Here is a 22,693-nt window from a genome sequence, read left to right on the forward strand (position 1 = left end):
ACAACAAAATCCCCAATACTGAACACTGATACAGGTCCCATTAAGTGCACAACATTGAAATGGAATTACCTAAAACGGAGCAACTCAAAACAGGGATTTGGGACTTATTATACAGTTCCATAAAACGAGGATTTTTTAAAAATCATGAACAGTATACAGATGTTCTCATGATTTTAAAAAGGTAAGATTGCATGCGATACAAGAACAAAGACTGAGGAACTTACCATTGATCTTTCAGAATATCCAAACAAATGGCTCCTGTTACTGAACTAATGTTTGGATGCCAGATTTTTGTAATAAACCGAACCTGAAAGATAGAATCATTTTCCAGTAAGGTTAATAAAAAAAAGGAAACAAACGTCAATTCCCGGAACATCACAAATAATCAAAATAATTTCCTGAATACAACTGGAGAATTATGAACCCAAGTAAGACTAATTAATATCCACTTTCTGCAGTGAAGCAAGTGATTACCTACAGTATTTGTAATTATCAAAATTATCCTAACAGTACATCAAGTACAGTAGAATCTGTGTTATCCGGCATGCCCAGGAAATGGGTGGTGCCAGTTAATCAAAAATACCAGTTAATGTGGAATTACATTACTCTAGACACAAGAAAAGGTGTGGGATACAAAATTGACCAATTAAGTTAATAATTTCAATTTAAAACTCTCAGAACAACTTTTCAGATTTACAATTTTCTTTTGATTCGTTCAAGGGACATGGGCTTCGCTGGTTGGGCCAGCATTTATTGCCCATCCCTAATTGCCTTTGAGGGGGCAGTTAAGGGTCAACCACATTGCTGTGGGTCTGGAGTCACACTTAGGTCAGACAAGGTATGGTTGGCAGATTTCCTTCCCGAAAGGACATTAGCGAACCAGGTGGATTTTTATGACAATCGACAATGGTTTCATGGTCATAATTAGACTTTTAATTCCAGATTTTCAGCTAATTCAAATATCACCATCTGCAGTGGCGGGATTTGAAAGTTGGTCCCCAGAGCATTACCCTGGGTTTCTGATTTACTATTTCAGTGACATTACCACTATGCCACCGCCTCGCCTTTTCTTTTAAAGAATGAATTATCTGAACACAAAGTGATCAGCTTTTTAAAATATTCGACCCATCAGATTCCAGTCGGTAGAATGGCAGATTTAATCAAATTCTTATTAAACATTCTATATGCCAAGTATTCTGATTATGAAGTTTGAGACCCTTGAATGTTGATTATTTACTCAGAGTGGGTGAAAACCCTCGTTCACATTGTTAAACATAGCACAATATTTTTAAAATTTCTACAATCTACACCAGGTGACAAAACTTGCCTATGGTACTCAAGTTAAAATGGCAAAAAAAATTGTGATGAGCCAATTGGCTTTCGGATTGCCAAAAAGGCATAGACTGTAACTGGCACTTTGGGAATACCGGTCTGAGTTTTCCCACAGGCTTCAGACCTCCGAAATCAGGACTAAATAGGGGCCCACGGCCACACTTGCCAGCAGTGAGGAGTCAGTCTCCAGTTGGCCACCTCCTCAATTGCTGTCCAGTGGGCTCCTGACAATGCATACCCTGAGGTCAGTCCCATTGGGTGAGATGGGGACAACTAAAACAGGGCGCAGGTCTTGAGAACACATCGACCTTGAGGCACCTCGCTAGCCTGCACAGAACACAGTCAATGAAGACACCTGAAGCCAGTAGGGAAATTATGATGGAGGGGAAACACATCATAGGATCGGACCGGCCACAATTGCATCCTTTCATTCACGCTGCCCAGTTATTGGAGCATGGTGCCTCAAGCTCCAACATCCTCAAGACCTGTACATGGAGAAAGCCTGCAAACGAACTTGCAGTTCCGGCACATTGGTGCTGCTCCAAAAGTGAGTTCCAGTGGTGTTGCAAGGTTAACCACCTTAATACTTTATATAGAAGCAAAATACTGCAGATGCTGGAAATTTGAAATAAAAACAAAAACCATAATTAGCTGCCTGCCTCAGTGGAGGGGACAGCGAATTAAGTTATCAGCATGATCCTTATCAATTGTGGTGGCAATCTAAGGACTTGCCTTCCCAACAGTTTTCCCTATTTTCCAGGCCTTACACCCCTCATCTTAGGGAATATCCACAGATATTTCTATCATGGTGGTTAAATTTCACACTGGTGATAAAGTAATAATTTTTCAAAACATATTATGCTTGTATAACAAGCATATTTTTAAAAACTCAACTTGAAAACCTTACTTCACTACTGATGCAGAATTTGCTTTTGCTCGCTACAAATTAATGCAAGAATATAAATTTCTTGACTAGTCAACTCAACAGTTTACATAACTGTTGAGTTATGTAAAAATGCATTCAGTACTCAACTTTGCTTATGTCAGACTGTACGTTTTAAGGCTGCTAAATATATTTTCTTAAATGAAAAGGTTTCATCAACTCAACATGGTAGCAGCTGTCCATGTGTGGAACAACTGAGAGGTGCTCTAATCAGTTAGAAATATAGGCTGCACACTTGCCATGACAAAATGCTTATGTGCGCCTCACTAATGTGCAGATATAATGTACTTCTATTACACAATTTGCAAATGTATACCATCATGGTTAACCTCAAAATATGCAACAATATTTTCTAACCAAAAACAACTAGTATTGAGGATTACATTTTCTACCAGAGGGTAAGACAATGAGAAATAATTTAAAATTAGGAAGTTAGAGAAAACAAGGAATCTTAAATCTTTATACCTCTTTTGATTTACACTCCAACAACCAGGGCATGAGGTCAATCAGTATTACCAGGCAGAAAATTACTTCTCAAATTCAAAATTTACAAGCACTTCTTCACCTCCTGATTGTGGATTATTCCTGTCTAGTCACCAAATACCATACACAAGGCCTTGAAAATGCAGAATACATGGTACAACATTTGCACACGTAATATCTAACGATTTTTAAGATATATACACACAACTCCCTCCAACAAAAGCAGACCGAACTTCCATCTTTAAGATCATGACCACTTTTCTTTAATGCATTTGTAGTTTTCCATTTCAAAAATGTCAAATTTCTGTCAAAATGGTTTACATGTTGACATTGCAGCATGCCATAAAATTGTTTGCCATTGAGATAAAGGGCAGTAACAATGTGAATATGGATCAAAACAGAAGCATGCTTAAAGAACTTGCTGAAACAAAATTTTGCGACTTCGCTAACAAAGAAAAAGATGAAATATACTCAGGTATAGAAAAATAAAATGACGAGCATCCGCATACAGTCATGTCTTTCCTGACCTCGTTATGTCCAAAAATAGGTTTAGCTCAGTTGGCTGGACAGCTAGTTAGTGATGTACAACGAAGCCAACATCGCAGGTTCAATTCCCGTACCGGTTTAGGTCATTCATGAAGGCCCTGCCTTCTCAACCTTGCCCCTCGTCGGAGGTCTGGTGATCTTCAGGTTAAATCACCACCAATCAGCTCTCCCACTCAAAGAGATAAGCAGCCTATGGCTATCTGGGACCATGGAAACTTTATGTTCTATGTCCAAAAGCAATCAATGAAGTACAAGTAAGAACAATTTGTGCACTGCAAGATTTCACAAACACCAATTAAATAAAAAAAATCTGATCTGTTTTTCATGATTCTTTCATGGGATGTGAGCATTGGCAAGGCCATTTCAGAGAACAGTTAAGAGTTAACCACATTGCTGTGAGTCTGGAGTCACCTGTCAGACAGACCAAATAAGAATGGCAGATTTCCTTCCCTAAAGGACATTAATGAACCAGATGGGTTTTTACAACAATTGAAGGTAGTTAACATAATCACCATTACTGAGACTAATTTGATATTTCCAGATTTATTAATTCAATTTAATTTCCACCAACTGCCATGGTGGTGAGTACTCCACAATCGTTTGACAAGAGATGAGAATGTTAACACTGAACCAATGCGGACACCAAGTAGAAAAGTACACAGCAAATGAGGCTCATAAGCTCATTAATATCTATTTTTGAGAGAAGGGGAGGGGAAAGAGACGAACACTGTTTTGAAGACTTCTCTCAAAATTTAAACTAACACAAAATCCATTTGAAGATGCAAAAATAGTTCAAACATTGACAGTGTTTAACCGATAGCTACATTAGTTTAAAAGACAATATTTAATTTATGGTTGAACTGCCAGCAGGTATATAGCCGAGAGTCACTCATTCCTAGTTTTAATACTGCTAATAAATTTGGCAGTCATTCCCTGTTTTTTTAAATCCAGAAACACATGTATACAGACATGTCTCACCTTTGGAGGATTAAATGGATATGTTTCTGGAATTTTAATTTCTAGTTGATACCGCCCTCCTGCATAAATACAAAGCAGATACATTAGAAAGTCATTTAACAGAGCACCATTTCATTTTGTGTTTGAAACATACACTATAATTTTTTAAATACTGGAAATTATACAAGCTTTTACACTGCGATGTCAAATTTAAATGTGTTTTTTCCAAATGTGAAATACTACTGGCCCACCATGACCCTAGAATTCTATGAACTCATACAATTTAGTCAAATCAGTAAGTTAACAGAAATCCAAGAATAGCAAAGGACAAAAAAAAATAGCCACCGAATCTGCAACATATCTTCCACCCAAAAAAATCAATTGTCATCTTTGGGAAATACCCATCTAATAACAGCAGATGGAATTTAACCTGAAGATAATTTTGAGATTAAACTTCATTCCTGCCTCGCAGCCCAGATGACTGTGAACAATAAACATGATTTGAATTTCTTCCCCCCCCCCCCCCCCCCCCCTCCCTTTAAGATGTTATTAGATTTAACAGTGCAGTTTCACACATTATCAAACCTTGTAAATTAGTTTAAATATTCCACCCACCCCCACCCCATTGAAGATTTTCTTGAGGGCAACTTTTCAAGTTTCAGGGACACCATTTTGGTTTTCGGGGCCTTCCCCCCCCCCCCCCCCCCATTTTAACATTCAGGATACACTTCATCCTTAATATTTTCCTTCTAGGGCAGCACGGTGGCGCAGTGGTTAACACTGCTGCCTCACGGCACCGAGGTCCCAGGTTCGAACCCAGCTCGGGGTCACTGTCCATGTGGAGTTTGCACATTCTCCTCGTGCTTGCGTGGGTTTCACTCCCACAACCCAAAGATGTGCAGGGTAGGTGGATTGACCATGCTAAAATTGCCTCCTTAATTGGAAAAAATTAATTGGGTACTCTAAATTTTAAAAAATACATATCTTTTCCTTCAAATTTGGATTCTACACACCAACTCAATTTACAATAATAAATTAAACTCAGATTAATCTCAAATTCCATTATTTGGCACAAAGAAACAGAAATTGCAGGGCTAAAGAGAAAGAGCATGGGTGTAAATCTACAGAAAAGGTTCAATATAAGGAATGAGATTCAATTCAACTAATCAAGAACTTTGATTGTAAGTTGACTGAGCTTCAATGACAACTTCGATGAGCATGTCCTCAGAAAAAGCAGGATAATTAATATTGTTGCAACGCGTTAGAAATATCAGTTCAAAGTATAAAATTACTGAACATAATGCTCCAGCATCTATCTTCACCCCACTGGGATGACAGAAAGAGAGAGAGAGAGACAGAGAGAGAAAACGTGAGGTACCGAGAGAGAGAGAGAGAGAGAGAGAAAGAGAGAGAGAGAGAGAGAGAGAGAGAGAGAGAGAGAGAGAGACACACAGAGAGAGAGAGAGAGAGAGAGGGGGGGGGCAGAGAGAGAGAGGCAGAGATGCTGTCCACCATGCTGGACACGCCCAAGGCACAGACCATTCAGAGTTGAAGCCAGGTCCAGACAGTTATAGGCAAATCCCCAGGACCTGAAGCTGGGACCCAGCGAGCCGCCACTGACAGGGGAACAAGCGCTGGCATGGAGCCCGCAGTGGCACCTCCCCAACAGGAGAGGCCCAAACAGTTAGCATCTGTTCAGACCAAAGCCAAGACCCACTCTCCCAAAGTGGGATGGTCTCCACATCCCCAACTGTCGCATCCACCACCTAGTGCGGACTAGTGCACCCCAACTAACTGACCACCATTGAGATCCTGGAGCTGGCTGACAATACAATCTGGAGCAACAGGAAGATCCACATCACCCTCTGCCACCTGAAGCTGGTCATGTGCTCAGTAACCTGCTGGTAAAACTCACCACAGTCCAGGGCCGGACGGGTCCTGCTAAACATACCCAAGAAAATTGACACTCCAGCAAGGTAAAAGCACATCAGAAAAAAAGGAGGGACTGGTGATAGGAGGAGCTGGAGCAACATGGGAGAAAACAAATCTGTGATTGGGGCCATAGCTCCTCACAGATTCTGGGCGAGATCTTCCATAGCCAGACGCCAAAATCGGGATCGACAATCGAGCAGAGAATGGCTTCCGACGTCGGAATCGACGTGAGCACCGCGGTGTTTAGCGGCACTCCGCTTCCTCCAAATCGGCGTCAACGAGACACACGCCACTGTCGTAGCACCATTGGCGCGTCATCAGCTGGCCCACCCACAATGCTCTGCCTCCGATAGGCTGAGTTCCCGACGGCGCAGGCCATGTGTGGTTCCAGCGGTTGGGAACTTGGAATGCCAGCTGCAGACAGTGTCCAGCACCGCCACACTTGGCTGTAATCTGTGCCGCTGGCCAGGGGGCTTCTGCTAAGGCTGGAGGGAGTGGTGGGGGGTGGCTAGGGAGTAGGCTGTGGGGTCGGGGTGGGCGGCTAATGGTCCAGCACGTCTGGCGCCATGTTTCTCGGCACGACCAGTGGGGGCGTAGGAGAGCGCAGCTGCAGCTCGTCAGCCCTGCTCATGCATGGCCCTGGACCCGGTGATTCTCTGGCCGTTCTTCACGCGATCCGCAGGTTTTCATCACGGCGCCAGTGCTAGCCCTTCACTGGTTATGGAATCGGTGAGGGGTTCCCGCCGATTTTCCAGTCGTGGAGCACCACGGATTCTCTGCTGACGCCAGCACTTAGCCGCAGAAACGGAGATCCAGCCCTCTGTCTCCTGAGCTCACTGCTCCTTCATAAAATTAACAGTCGGCAACCTTTCTTGATTTTTTCACATCAGGTTTGAGGGCTATTTATGCAAATTTGCCCATCACTCCTGTATTTTTGAACCCCGACTCATAGAATTACATAGAATTTACAGTGCAGAAGGAGGCCATTCGGCCCATCGAGTCTGCACCGGCTCTTGGAAAGAGCACCCTACCCCCTATCCAAGGTCAACACCTCCACCCTATCCCCATTACCCAGTAACCCCACCCAACACTAAGGGCAATTTTGGACACTAAGGGCACTTTATCATGGCCAATCCACCTAACCCGCACATCTTTGGACTGTGGGAGGAAACCGGAGCACCCGGAGGAAACCCACGCACACACGGGGAGGATGTGCAGACTCCGCACAGACAGTGACCCAAGCCGGAATCGAACCTGGGACCCTGGAGCTGTGAAGCGATTGTGCTATCCACAAGGCTACCGTGCTGCCCACTCGGTACAGGCAAGCATGAAATTAACATTCATGTTGCAGGACAGGCTCATAGCAACATGATTTCAAGTGACATAATATTGTGATCCACACTTATCCACTACATAGTCTGGTAATGCCATAAAACGGGTGTAATAATTTTTAAATACAATAATGCTATAAAGGTTGCAAAGATTTTTTAATACAGTAACTTGATTTTTTTTAATGTTTTAATTATCATTAAAATCATAACTTCAGCAATTGTTCAGCAGCCAGATCTATTCCTGTAGATATTTTAGAAAAGTTAACATAAAGGCTACTGTGGCATGCAAAAACTCATACTGGAATCATTTATTTTGGTCTTATTTCCAGATTTAATTTGGCTTTCAGGATGTAGTTTGGTCAATAAAACGGTTCAGGTTGATGCTAATCTTTTTACTTCTCCACATTGCTACGAAACATACTGATGCAGAACATTTTTATGAAAACTGCTATCACAAGTTATTGTAGCAGCATGTAGCTTTTCCCCAGTAAATAAAGTTTTTTCCATACAACGTCACATCATAGTTTTAAAGTTCAATATCTTATGAAATCAGGTAATACCATTGCTGTCACCAAAGAATTTTGATCTTAATTCTATTTAATCTTGGGAACAGTGGTCACTGTTATCTATAGTGTTGCTTTTAAATCAGAGTACTACAACAACATCATGCATTTATATAGCAGGTTTAATATAGCACAGTACCCCAAGGTGCTTCACAAGAACATTAAACAAAATCTGACAAGTTAAATAGGATACTTTAATACATTAATTCAAGAAATGTTGATATCAGTGTTTTTAGCTCATCCCCAATTACCTCCAATGGTGGTGGTGAGCCACATTCTTGATCGCCGTGTCCTTGTGGTACTCCCCACAGTGCTGTTCAGAGGATGCTCTATGACTTTGACCCAAAAATGATAAAAGAACAGCAATATATTTACAAGTCAGGATGCTGTGCGTCTTGGAAGGGGTAATTGAAGGTGGTGGTCTTCCTATGATCCTGTTGCCCTCACCATTGCTGGCAGATGTCACAGATTTGGGAGGTGCTGTTAGAAGACTTGACTGCAGTGGACCTTATAGATTGTACACACTGCAGATATGGTGTACTGATTGCAAAGGGAGTGCAATCAAGTGGACTTTGTCCCGCATCATGCAAAGTTTCTGGAGTGTTGCTGAAGCAGCATCTTTCCAGACAAGTTGTGAGCATTCCATTACATTCTTCACATGAGTCTTGCAGATGGTGAATGGTTCTTCACACGAGTCTTGCAGATGGTGAATGGTTTTGGTATATCAGGTGGTGAGTCACTCACCACAGAATACCAAACCTCTGACCCCTTTTGTAGCCACAGTATTTATGGCTGGTTCACTTAAGCTTATTACCAATGGTTATCCATAGAATGTTGACGGTGAGGGATTCAGTGATAGTAATTCCATCGAACTTTGTGGGGAGATGACTAGATTATTGTTGGGAGAGGATCATTACCTACTACTTGTGTGGCACAATTGTCACTTGTCAGTTAGCATCCCAGGCCTGAATGTTGTCCAGGTATTGCTGCATATACTTGCTGCATTCACCTGAGGAAGGAGCAATGCTCCGAAAGCTAATGATTTGAAACAAACCTGTTGGGCCTTAACCTGGTGTTGTAAGACTTCTTACTGTGCTCACCCCAGTCCAACGCCGGCATCTCCACATCATTACCGTACCAGCCTCCCCGAACAGGCGCTGGAATGTGGCAACTGGGGGCTTTTCACAGTAACTTCATTTGAAGCCTACTTGTGACAATAAGCGATTTTCATTTAATTTTCATTTTTCATATAGGCATGGGCTCTTCAGTATTCGACGAATTGCAAGTGAAACGGAACACCGGGGGTGTTCTCTGATGATTGCACAATGTGACCTTATGATGAAAAGGAGGTATTTAATGAGCAGCTGAAAATGGTTGGGGCTACAACACTGCCCCGAGAAATTCCTGCAGCAATACCTTGAAGCCGAGATAATTGGCCTTCAACAACCATTTTCATTTCGACTGCAGCCAGTGGAGAGTTTTCCCCCCACAATTGGCATCAACTTCAATGCTATTAGGGTTCCTTGTTGCCACACAGTTAAAAAGGTGTCTTGATGCCAAGTGTCGTCATTCTCATCTGACCATAGATTTGGCTCTTTTGTCCATGTTTGGACCAAAGTTGTAATTAGGTATGAAGGGGAGGGTTCCTCGTGGAATTTAAACGGAGCATTGGTGAACAGATTATTGGAAACTGTTACTTGCTAGTACAGCTGACAACACTTTACTGATGGGTTAAAAGTTGCCGGATGGGGCAGTGATTTGTTGGATTGCAGTTATGCTAAATTTTGTGGATCTGACTTACCCAGGTAATTTTTCACCTAGTAGCATAGATGCCAATGTGTATGTACTCGAACAACTTGGCTAGGAGGCCAGCTACCTCTGGCAAACACGTTTTCAGCACTACAGTCCGAATATTGCCTTTGCCCCATCCAGTGCACTTAGCTGTTCCTTCTCCCAATTGCATTCTCTGAAGGCGGAGACCTCAGGAGAAGGCAGAGATTGATTGACTCATCTGGCACTTCTGGCTGAAGATGTTTGAAATTGGTTCAGCCTTATGCTTTACATTCACATACCGAGCTCCACCATAATTGAGGATAAGAATGTACATGGAGCTTCCTCTTCCAATTATTTATTTGATTGCCCACATCGATTCACAACTGGATCTGACAGCACTGCACAACTGTGTTCTTAAGGCACAACCAAAACTTGGTCAAGGAAGTTGGTTTCAGGGAGCATCTTAAAGAGAGAGAGGTAGAAAAGTTGAGAAAGAATTCCAGAACTTGTAACCCAGACAGTGGAAGACATGGCCGCCACAAGTCGGGTCAAAAATGGAAGAATGTAGACTTCTTGGAATGTTGTTGGAGATTAAATTGCTAGGAGGGCCAAGGCCACGGAGAAATTTGAACACAAGGATAAGAATTGTAAATTTTAGAAATTGCTGTACTGAAAACCTATGTAAATGAGCAAGCAAAGAGGTATTAAGCAAATAAGACTTTGTGCAAAGCACATTTATAATGAAGCTCTTACATCATGTAGGCACATCAGCAAGGCCACTGTCTTCAAACAATGTGGCATTCTGGGATTTAATAAAAAAATCAATTTAATTTCTAGGTTCTGTTAATTTGCCCATAATTAGAACTTTTTTTTTAAACCTTTACCAGGGCACATAGATTTTAACTCTGACTAGGCGGCAAGGTGAACTTAATTTGAGGTAATTATTTGGCATGATGTATCATTTGGAGTATGATTCATGGATCTTTTATCGCCCGATAATCAGAGTTAGAAGTATAAAACAAGAACCCACAAGAATTGTGAGCACTACAGATGTGGTGCTACAGTTTGGCTCACTGCAGTGGGAATCCTGGAGTTTATCACTTGAGATGTGATGGGGCAGCACGGTGGCGCAGTGGTTAGCACTGCTGCCTCACAGTGCCGAGGACCCAGGTTCGATCCCAGCCCTGGGTCACTGTCCATGTGGATTTTGCACATTCTCCTCATGTCTGTGTGGGTCTCACCCCCACAACCCAAAGATGTGTAGGATAGGTGGATTGCCACGCTAAATTGCCCCTTAATTGGAAAAACAATTGGGTACTGTAAAACAAAAAATGTTTTAATCATTTGGGATGAGAAAAGGAGGATCCTTGGATCTGGTAGAACTGAGGGAAAGGAAGAATTTAAAAGTAGATCTGGCATGTTTTGGGCATGCCCTAAGCTTAGAGGGTTTTGGCAGGGTTTCGCAAAGACAATGTCCACGGTACTCAAAACATGGGTGGTGCGGAGTCCAGAGGTGGCGATCTTTGGAGTGTAGGAAGAGTCGGGAGTTCAGGGGGCGAAGGAGGCCGACGTCTTGACCTTTGCCTCCCTAGTAGCACGGAGACGAATCTTATTAATGTGGAGGGACACGAAGCCCCCGACTGTAGAGGCCTGGGTTCCTCAGTCTCGAAAAAATAAAGTTTGCCTTAAGAGGGTCAATGGTTGGGTTCACCTGGAGGTGGCAACCGTTCGTTGACTTTCTCGGGGAAAATAAAAATGTCAGCAGAAGCAGAACGCCAAGGGGATGGGGGCAGGTCTGTTGTTTTGTGGTTGGGGTGTGTGACGATTGTGATGGGGGTGGAAATGTTTATTGTACCATGTTTATGTCGCTGTTTTTGTTATTATTATAAAAACTTGCAAATAGCCTAATAAAAATATATATTTTTTAAAGTAGATCTGGAAAAAATCTCTCCACAGGCAAGGCAATGAACTAAATAATTTTGGACGAAATGTAAACTTTTCCAGACATAACAGTAGATAAAGTGCATGGCAACTTTAACAATTAACACAGGGACATAGGAACAAGAGTAGGCCATTCAGCCCCCTGTGCTTGTCCCACCATTCAATGAGACCATGGCTGATCTGTGGCCTAACTCCACATATACCTGCCCTTGGCCTAAATCCCTGAATAACTTCACTGAAGAAAAATCTGATTTAAAATTAACAAAGTGTTCTGGCTTCAACTGCTGTTTGTGGGAGAGTTCCAAACCCCTACCACCTTTTAGACCAGAAGACCATAAGCCATAGGAGCAGAATTAGGTCACTCGGCCCATCGAATCTGCTCCGCCATTCAATCATGGCTGATATTTTCTCACCCCCATTCTCCTGCCTTCTCCCCATGACCCCGATCCCCTGATTAATCATGAACCTATCTATCTCTGTCTTAAAGACACTCCGTGAATTGGCCTCCACAGCCTTCTGCGGCAAAGAATTCCACAGATTCACCACCCTCTGGCTGAAGAAATTTCCCCTCCACGCCCACTCTATCCAGGCCTCGCAGTATCTTGTAAGTTTCAATAAGATTCTCTCTCATCCTTCCAAACTCCAACGAGTCCTCAAACGTTTCTCATATGACAAGTTCTTCATTCTAGGGATCATTCTTGTGAATCTCCTCTGGACCCTTTCCAAGGCCAGCACATCCTTCCTTAGATACAGGGCCCAAAACCGCTTACAATACTCCAAATTGGGTCTGACCAGAGCCTTATACAGCCTCAGAAGCACATCCCTGGTCTTATATTCTAGCCCTCTTGACATGAATGCTAACATTGCATTTGCCTTCTTAACTACCAATTGAACCTCCATATTAACCTTAAGAGAATTGTGAACAAGGACTCCCAAGTCCCTTTGTGCTTCTGATTTCCGAAGCATTTCCCCATTTAGAAAATAGTCTATGCCTAAATTCCTCCTTCCAAAGTGCATAACCTCACACTTTTCCACATTGTATTTCATTTGCCACTTCATTGCCCACTTTTGCACAAAGTAGTGCTTCCTGACACCTCTCCTGAATGGTCTGTCCCTAATTTTTACACTATCCCCCCTAGTTTGAGAATCTCCAATCAATAATTTATCTTTATTCAAACTGCCTTTCCTGTTAATACTTTGAAGGCTTTGATCAGGTCACTCCTTAACCTTCTGAAGTCTAGGGCAAACAGGCCTAATTTGCGTATTCGCTCCTCGTAACTTAACCCCTGTAGTTAAGGTATAATTTTTGTAAATCTACATTTCACTCCTGCCAAGGTCAATATACCCTCCCTCTGGGTCACTGTCCGTGTGGAGTTTGCACATTCTCCCCGTGTCTGCGTGGGTTTCGCCCCCACAACCCAAAAGATGTGCAGGGTAGGTGGATTGGCGACACTAAATTGCCCCTTAATTGAAAAAAATAATTGGGTACACTAAATTTTTTTATTTTTTTTAAATATACCCTCCCTACAGTGTGGTACCCAGAACTGCTCTCAGTACTCCAAGTGGGGTCTAACCAGAGTTTTGTACAGCTGCAGCATGTCTGGGTCTTTATACTCCAATCCTCTACATTTAACAGTTAGCATTCCATTAGCCTTTTATTATTTTCTGCACTTGTTTGTGGCAGTTAAAGATCTATGCAGCTGAACCCCCAAGTCTCTTTGGACACCCACTGGACTTGATCTCTTCCCATTTAGAAAGTGCCCTGTTCTGTGCGCTTTTGGTCAAATTGGATAGCCTTACACTTGCTTACTTTTAATTCCATCTGTCACAGTTTTGCCCATTCACCTAGTCCAGTGTTTTTCAAACATTTTTCCTGGGATTTACCTTTACCAATAAGCCGACCTTCGGGATCCACGCCGGCCGATCTTTGCAGCACACCATTTCCTCTTACCTTTAATGCAGGTGAACCTGCGTGGTCCTCATGATCTCACTCCAATCACGTTCACAGGAGAGGGCAATGTGCACATCAGGTGCAGAATTCAACCAGTTCCTTTGTGCTGTCTTCATCTTTACGAAAATCCTCACAAAGATGACATGTAGGTCATTGTGAAGGGCAATAGCAACACAATGCTTATTTTACTCAGCACTGGATACTCCTTGGAGACACTACTCCAGAATGCTGACAGCCTCAAGGATTTATGACATTTTAATGTGTTGTCACAGGTGAGGTGCAGAAGTTCAGTCTCTTCGTTTGGAGTCAGCTGTCAGTTAATAATTGATTATGGGTTCTCAAACTCAGAAGGACTTTTCACCCATCTCTTCTCTTTCAAAATCTGAAACTTCTTCGGAAAGTAGCGACAAAAACTGTTGATTAACGCAGCCAGATGCGATTAAACAAGGCTTGCCAGTCTATTATCATGTACTAAAACTGTTTTCTTCGATGTGGTGTAGCAGTGTGGGGAATGTTTTGGCTTTGTACTCACACTTGCCACACTTTCAATGACTTTTGGAAAGCATCTATTTCTTCAGTGCCGAAAGCAATCATCCCTGCCTTGCAATTTGAAGTTCAGTTCCTTTAGAATTGAAAAAATATCTGCAAATAGTTAGTATTCGACTCTCATTTGCCAGTACTTCCCTGCATAAAACATGGGCTTTGCATCCTGATTTGTATTGGCACAATTAACAAAGCCATACCTCAAGAAATCTTTATACGACTAAGTTTCTGATTTCAGTTTCTTCTTAGTAAGCTGATCAGCAGAGGCCCTGGAGCTCTGTATACAGCTCAAACTAGCACTGCTTTGTCCTGCCTTAGACGCTCCTCAGCAGCTCACACCAGCACTGCTTTGTCCTGCCATGGACTCGCCAGAACATCTCTCCAGCATATTCAGTGGCAAGATCCTGGCCTGTTTGTCTCTCTGACCCTCTTCCTTAGAACAAAATGATCCATCTTCATTTCTTCATAGTTCTGTTCGCAGCTAAAAAATGGAGAAATCGCTCCTCCATGATTTCACACCAAAAGCACAAATGTACGGCACGTGACGTCAGTGCATGTACCAGGGGTGGGACCCTCTCTCTGGCGCCGCTTCTGGCGGGAAGACTGCATCGTTCGCATTTAAAACCCGTTTGCAACCAGCATTCTCAACTTAAAAGCTGGTCGCAGCCGGCATTCCTAAAAGCCAGTCGCGGTCGTTGGGTGTTTTTCCTGTGAAAGGGAACACCGCGACAGATTGCTCCATGGCCCTCCCGACGCCCGCCACAGCCCACCTGCAGGTCGCAACCCGCAGTTTAAAAACCCCTGACCTAGTCTGTCAATACCTGCTTGCAAATTTATGCCATCATCTAGACTGTCTATAATGCCACCTAACTTTCTACCATCAGCAAATTTGGATATATGAATTTCTATGCTATCATCCAAGTCGTTAATGAATAATGTGAATAATTGAGGCCCCAAAACATATCCCTGTGGTACACCACTAGTCACATGTTGTCAATTAAAGTACTTATCCATTTTCCCCATTCTGTTTCCTGTCACTCAACCAATTTCCCAACCATATCAATAATTTGCCCTCAACTCCATGGGCTTCCATCTTAGTTAACAGTCTCTTATGTGGGACTTTATCAAGTGCCTTCTGGAAGTCCATATAAACAACATCCATAGACATTTCCCTATCCATTAACTTAGTCACCTCTTCAAAAAATTCAATGAGCTTTGTCAGGCAAGACCTTCCCTTCACAAGTCCATCCTGGCTCTCCCTGATCGACCAGAATTTTGAGTTGTTCCAGATTCTCCCCGTGTCTGCGTGGTTCTCACCGCCACAACCCAAAGATGTGCAGGGTAGGTGAATTGGCCACACTAAATTGCCCATTAATCAGAAAAAAAAAGAATTGGGTACTCTAAATTAAAAAAAGAATTTTGAGGTGTTCAGTTACCCTATCCCCGATTATGGACTGCAGCAATTTCCCCACCACAGATGTTAAGCTAGCCGGTCAGTAATTCCCTGGCTTCCCCATTCCACCCTTCTTAAAAAGTGGAATGACATATGCAATATCCCAATCCAGAGGGATTACTCCTGAATCTAGGGAACTCTGAAAGGTTATAGTTAGGGCATCTACAATGTGCTCCCGGACTTCTTTTAACACCCTCGGATGGCAATCGTCAGGTCCTGGAGATCTGTCACTCTTTAGTTCCATTAATTTCCTAGTTACTGATGCTATACTTACTTTAATTGCATTGAGTTCCTGTCCTCTATTGACTATTAATTTTTTTAGGACTTCCGGTTATCCTCCTTTTCAACTGTAAATACTGAGGCAAAGTAATATCCAACATGTCTGCCATTTCTCCATTATGAAAATCTCTATTTTCAGCTTTTAGTGGGCCCACATTGCTCTTGAAGTTATACAAGCATAAAAATATCAAATACACCATCATTCATGTCAAAACATTTCTTCAATAATTCAAAAGTTCATGCTTTTATGCTATTTTCATGCAAGTGTTGTGAAGATGGCACCACTCTACTAAAATAGCTTGTAAAGAAGTCCTTTAGACTGCAACGGCAATATCAATGAGAACTATTTTTCTTTGCACTGACACTTAACTTTTAATGCAACTGAACCTAGTGTCAGAGCCTGACCAGATTTCTTGGAGGGCAATATTACTCTCCTTTTGAGACACTTTAGACCAAATTTATATTGATGGTTTGCATTTCCACAAAGGAACTTTGATTTTACATAAAATGTTACCCAGAAGTTACCTCAGGTTTTCTACTCAGGGACAGTGAAGCAAGCCATTTTTTGTAGAATTAAGTACTCAAAATTCTATTTTTAATGGGCCAATCAAAAAGATGCAATGTCAGGAAACAAAAACAAAGTGTGACAGATACAAAATACGTAGTAATGCACATTTAAAATGTCACTAGGAAATCTCCTGCAGCTTTGCTAATGGCAATTCAGATGGCGTGGTGTTTCAGAAATAAATGGGCCACCAATACTGGTCTGTTATTCTTGAGGCTACAGCGTCTAAGTGCTTTTAAGAGAACACCAGTTAGATTTAAAGTTCAACTGCCATTCACGTTGCAAGTCAGAACTCAGGCTTTCTTTCACTTAAAAAAAAGATGAGATCAGTAAACTCCATCAGAAGTTAGACATGCTAATAAATCAGATGAAACTAGATGCTATAAAAATAATAAAAGGACAAAACTAAAGGCTCTGCATCTAAACGCACCAAGCATTCGAAACAAAACAGATGAACTGAGAGCACAAATTTAATTTAATAAATACAAATCGGATAGCCATTATAGAAACATGGCTACAGAATGACTGAACTGAATATTGATGCGTATGTGACATTTCGGAAGGACAAGAAGTGAAAAGGTGGAGGAATATCTGTTAATTAATTATGTTTTAGCACATTAGAGAGAGATGATCTAAGTTAGGACAGAGTATAAAAGAAACAATGGATGCTGGTCAGAAAGGTACAGCAATAATCATGGGGGATTTTAATCTACATATAGATTGGAAGATAACAGGTGGACAATGGCAACATGGGTGAGGAACTCAAATGTTTTAAAGATAGTTCCTTACAACAGCATGTTCTGAAACCAATCACAGGGCAGGCAATACTAGATCTGGTATTGTGCAATAAGATAGGATTAATTGACAACCTCAGTGAAGGCATTCTTAGATAGCAGCGATCATAATATGGCTGAATTTTACATTCAGTTTGAGGGAGAGAAGAGTGCGTCCAGGATAAGAGAATGAATGTGGAGCTAGCTAAAGTGAACTGGCAAATGTGCTTCAGGGAAAGATCAATAGAGGTTCAGTGGCAGACATTCAAAGGGATATTTCAGAATACACCGAATAGGCACATTCCAATGAGAGAAAAATTCCAAGGGGAAGACTCATCATCCATGGCTAACTAAAAAGTTAAAGATAGTATTAAATTTAAAACAAACACACATATTTGCACAAAGTCAGAAGATTGGAAAGAATATAAATAACAGCAAAGAATGATCAAAAGATTGCTACGGTGGTAAAAATTAAAAGTACAAGGGAAAGCTAGCTAAAATGAATAATAAAAGTTTCTACAGATATTTAAATAATGGGTGACATGTGGTGCAGTGGTTAACACTGCAGCCTACAGTGCTGAGGACTCGGGTTCAAATCCCGGCCCTGGGTCACTCTCCCTGTGGAGTTTGCACATTCTCCCCATGTCTGCGTGGGTTTCACCCCCACAACCCAAAGATGTGTAGGTTAGGTGGATTGGCGATACTAAATTGCCCCTTAATTGGAAAAAAATAATTGGGTACTCTAAATTTAAATATATATATATTTACATAAGGGTTAAAGTGAGCATTGGTCCTACAGAAAGTACATCTGGGGAATTGATAATGAAAAGTAGGGTGATGGTAGATGAATTAAAATAGGTATTTTGTATCAGCCTTCACTGTACAGGACACAAGTAACATCCCAGAAATAGCTGTAAATCAGGAAATGGAAGGGAGAGAGGAACTCAAGAAAATTATCACCACGGAAGTGGTATGGAGAAAATTGTTGGCTCTGCGGGCTGACAGGTCCCCTGGTCCGGATGAAATTCACCTTAAAGTCTTGAAAGAAGGGCTAATGATATTTTTGACGCATTGATTTTAATTTTCAAAAATTCTCTAGATTCAGGGAAAGTACCATTAGATTGGAAGAGAGCAAATGTAACCACTTTATTCAAAAAGGGAGGGACACAGAAAGCAAGAATCTATCGGCCAGTTAACCTAATATCTGTCATCAGGAAAATGTTAGAGGCCATTATTAAAAATGTGATAGCAGAGCACTTGGAAAAATGCACGGCAATCAGGCACTGTCAACATGGTTTTGCTAAAGTGAAACTGTGTTTTAACAAATTTATCGGAGTTCTTTGAAAAAGTCACATGTGTTGCGGATAAAGAGAAACTGGCGGGTGTACTGTACTTAGATTGTCAAAGGCATTTGGTAAAGTGCCCCATCTAAGGTTATTGCAGAAAATAAAAGCTCATGATATGAGAGGTAACATATTGGCATGGATAGAAGATTGGCTGGCTAACAGGAAAACAGTTGCCATAAGTGGGTCCTTTTGGTTGACAGGTTGCGACGAGTGCCACAGGGATCGGTGCTGGAACCTCATTTTTTCAATTTATATAAATGACTTGGATGAAGGGACTGAAGGTACGGTAGCTACATTTGCCGATGACACGAAGATAGGTCGGAAGTTCAATTGTGAAGAGGATGCAATGAAGCTACAAAAGAGACATGGATAGGTTAACTGACTGCGCAAAGATCTGGCAAATTAACTATGATGTGGCCAAATGTGAAATTCTCCATTTTGGCAGGAAGAATAAAAAAGATTATCTGTATGGTGAGAGATTGAAGAGCTCTCAGATGCAGAATGATCTGGGTGCCCTTGTGCATGAATCACAAAAGGTTAGCATGCAGGTACAGCAAGTAATTTACCTCCTGATTCCTCAAAGCCTTTCCACCACTACAAGTCAGGAGTGTGATGGAGTACTTCCCACTTGCCTGGATGAGTGCAGCTCCAATAACACAAGAAGCTTTACAACATTCAGGATAAAGCAGCCTGCTTGATTGACACCCCTTCCACAAATATTCACTCCCTCCACCACCGACGCACATTAGCAGCAGCGTGTACCGTCTACACGGTGCACTGCAGGAACTCACCAAGGCTCCTCAGGTAGCACCTTTCCAAACCCACGATCACTACTACCACCTAGAAAGATAACGGCAGCAGATACATAGAAATACCACCACCTGGAAGTTTCCCTCCAAGTCGCTCACCATCCCAACTTGGAAATATATAGCCGTCGCTTCACTGTCGCTGGATCTAAATCCTGGAACTCCCTTCCTCAGTAGGTGTACCTGCACCACATGGACTGCAGCGGTTCAAGAAGGCAGCTCACCACCACCTTCTCAAGGGTAATTAGGGATGGGCAACAAATGCTGGCCCAGCCAGCAAAACCACACCCCACAAAATTGAATTTTTAAAAAAGTAATTTGGAAAGCTAGAGTGTTATCGTTTATTGGGAAGGGAATTGATTACAAGAGTATGGAGGTTACACTTCAGTTATTGGTGAGACCACATCTGGAGTACTGTGCACAGCATGGTCTCTTTATTTAAAGGAAGATGCAAATGTGTTAGAAACAGTTCAGAGAATGTTTATTAGACTAATACCAGGAAGTCTAATGAGGAAAGGCTGGACAGGTTAGGTTTGTATCCACTAGAGCTTAGAAGAGTAACAGGCGACTTGATCCAAACTATTAAGATCCGAAGGGCCTGTTCTGTGCTGTACTGTTCTATGTTCTATCACCAGAATGACAGGGAGTGGGATAGCTTGATCTTGGTTTCGGACAATGCTCGGCACAACATCGAGGGCCGAAGGGCCTGTTCTGTGCTGTACTGTTCTATGTTCTATCCTGAGAGGCCATGACAGATGGATGTGGAGAGGATGTTTCCTCTTGTTGGAGAATCTAGAACTAGGGGTCACTGTTTCAAAATAAGGAGTCATTCAGTCAGAGAGATGAGGAGAAATATTTTTTCAGAGGGTCGAGTGTCTCTGGAGCTCTCTTCCTTTAGAGGCAGTGCAAGCAGAGTCTTTGAGGATTTTTTAAGGCAGAGCTAGATAGATTGTTGAATACAAAAGTGGTCAAATGTTACCCAGGGGTGGGGAGGGCAAGAATGTGGGGTTGAGGGTAGCATAATGATGCAGTGGATAGCACTGCTGCCTCACGGCGCCGAGGTCCCAGGTTCAATCACGGCTCGTGGTCACTGTCTGTGTGGAGTTTGCACATTCTCCCGTGTTTGCATGGGTTTCACCCCCACAACCCAAAAATGTGCAGGCTAGGTAGATTGACCATGTTAAATTGCCCCTTAATCGGAAAAAAATGAATTGGGTACTGTAAATTTATTTTTTAAAAAGAATGTGGGGTTGAAGGTTACAATTCAACCAGCCACGATCGTATTAAATGATAGAGCAGGCTAGGGGTCCGGATTACTCCTAATTTGTATGTCCACATGTTTTCTCACCAGAACTGTGAAGTTTAGGGGGAAGGCCGAAGGCATTGTAAGCTTCAAGTCCAATTTGCTGAATGTGATCAATCCTGCAGTCAGAGATTTCTTAAATGAATCTAACCCAGCATTTCCATCTCTTGAAGAATAACCTACACAATCGTCCTTCATCTTTATATCGAGACCACTGAATTCAGCATGAAGTCAGCTGAGTCACCAAACTACAGATTGTATACTTGTTTCCTTTTTTTCAAACAAAAGCACTAATTTAGCCAATCTATCCTTCCCCATTCTTAATTTGTATTTGGTGTCTGTTTGAACTCTCGAGTGTGCACGCACAAAGTCAGTGCATATTTTATTATTTTACTTAAGATCAGTTTTACGTATAATGAAGCCAACCTCTTTCTTTGTTAAACTCCAGAAACCCTGTCATTTTGGCTCAGAGCATGGCACATAAACAGCTAAAAGTGTTCACTGAATTGCAAAGTATACCCATTTCAAAAAAAAAAATTGTTGCAGTCATATGAGAAGAGAATACAGGAGAGAGCTATTTGACCTCTCCTCATCTGGTTGCAACAATGCTTAAGAATTTATTTTACAACTGGCATGCATTAACAAGCATAACAGCTCTAAAATTATCTAACAACAGCACACCAAGACACACGTGTATCTACTGATTCCCCACACAGTCAGTTTCCCAATCTCAGCTGTGTGCTTTTGAAATCTAATCCAGGCAAATCACCAATCAGAAGACATCTTTAGGAAAGCTTTTTCTGGTTCCTCTCAGAAATACACTGGCAGGATAAAGAGTTGCAAGGATGGAAGCTGCTCTCCAATTCATCCAGTTATGAAAGTCACACTTCACAGGGAGACAATAGAAAAAAAGAAACAAAATTATATTTCGGAAATTCAAAAATGTTGAATCTTCATTTTGCATGCTCTCCTAATATTTGGTTGCCTCGCAGTATCTTGCTCATCTATTAATTTCCCATAACAATTATATAAGTTGCAGCTACAACAGCAGTTCTATGTCCTATAATACAAGAGCTATTCTACTAGATCACGATTGACAGGGTCCTTCAACTCATTTGGCTCCATACCTCTGGATATCTCTACAAAAATCTATAGAATCAATTTTAGACATTGCAATTAATAATAATAATAATAATAATCTTTATTATTGTCACAAGTAGGCTTACAACACTTTCTGTGAAAATCCCCTAGTCACCACACTCCGGCGCCTGTTCGGGTACACTGAGGAAGAATTCAGAATGTCCAATTCACCTAACAAGGACATCGTTCGGGACTTGTGGGAGGAAACTGGAGCACCTGGAGGAAACCCACGCAGACACGCGGAGAATGTGCAGATTCCGCACAGATAGTGACCCAAGCCGGGAATTGAACCAGGGACCCTGGCGGTGTGAAGCAACAGTGCTAGCCACTGTGCTGCTGTGCCGCCCATCAATTGATCCAGCATCCACAACCTTTTATTTCCATTACCCTTCTTTGTGAAAAAGTGTTTTGCTTTCACCCGCATGGCCGAGTGCTCATTTTAAAATCACATCCCCTTGTTCTGGATTTCCCCCAACCAGAGGCAACACTGGGTACCGATTGTATCAAAAATTGCTTTACTTTAAACACCCCATTTAGATCATTCAATTGCCTAAATTCAAGGGAATTCAAACTAAGTTTCTCTAACCTGTCCTCCTAATTTAACCCTTTAAGCCCAATCATAATTCTGCTGAATTGGCAGCACTCCAAAGCCATATATTGTCTTAAAAGGCAGGAGCTGTAGAGCTAAGGAATTTAGGGGTTCAGGTGTATGGTTACAAGTAAAAAATAAAGG

General features: G+C 41.9%; 1 protein-coding gene across 4 annotated transcripts in view; it reads right to left on the reverse strand.

The window, feature by feature from the left end:
• Window positions 1-22,693, reverse strand: part of ube2kb (ubiquitin-conjugating enzyme E2Kb (UBC1 homolog, yeast)) — a 101,270-nt gene that overhangs the window by 35,771 nt on the left and 42,806 nt on the right. For 3 of the 4 annotated variants that reach the window (XM_038791386.1, XM_038791388.1, XM_038791387.1), the window contains exons 3-4: window positions 4,283-4,341; window positions 225-307 (exon numbers count right to left, since the gene is read on the reverse strand). In XM_038791386.1, coding sequence (XP_038647314.1) covers window positions 225-307; window positions 4,283-4,341 — 142 coding nt within the window. The remainder of the gene's footprint in view (window positions 1-224; window positions 308-4,282; window positions 4,342-22,693) is intronic. The other variant, XM_038791389.1, reaches the window with a different exon arrangement.

Source organism: Scyliorhinus canicula, chromosome 3, assembly GCF_902713615.1.
Source record: "Scyliorhinus canicula chromosome 3, sScyCan1.1, whole genome shotgun sequence".
Classification (NCBI taxonomy): domain Eukaryota; kingdom Metazoa; phylum Chordata; class Chondrichthyes; order Carcharhiniformes; family Scyliorhinidae; genus Scyliorhinus; species Scyliorhinus canicula.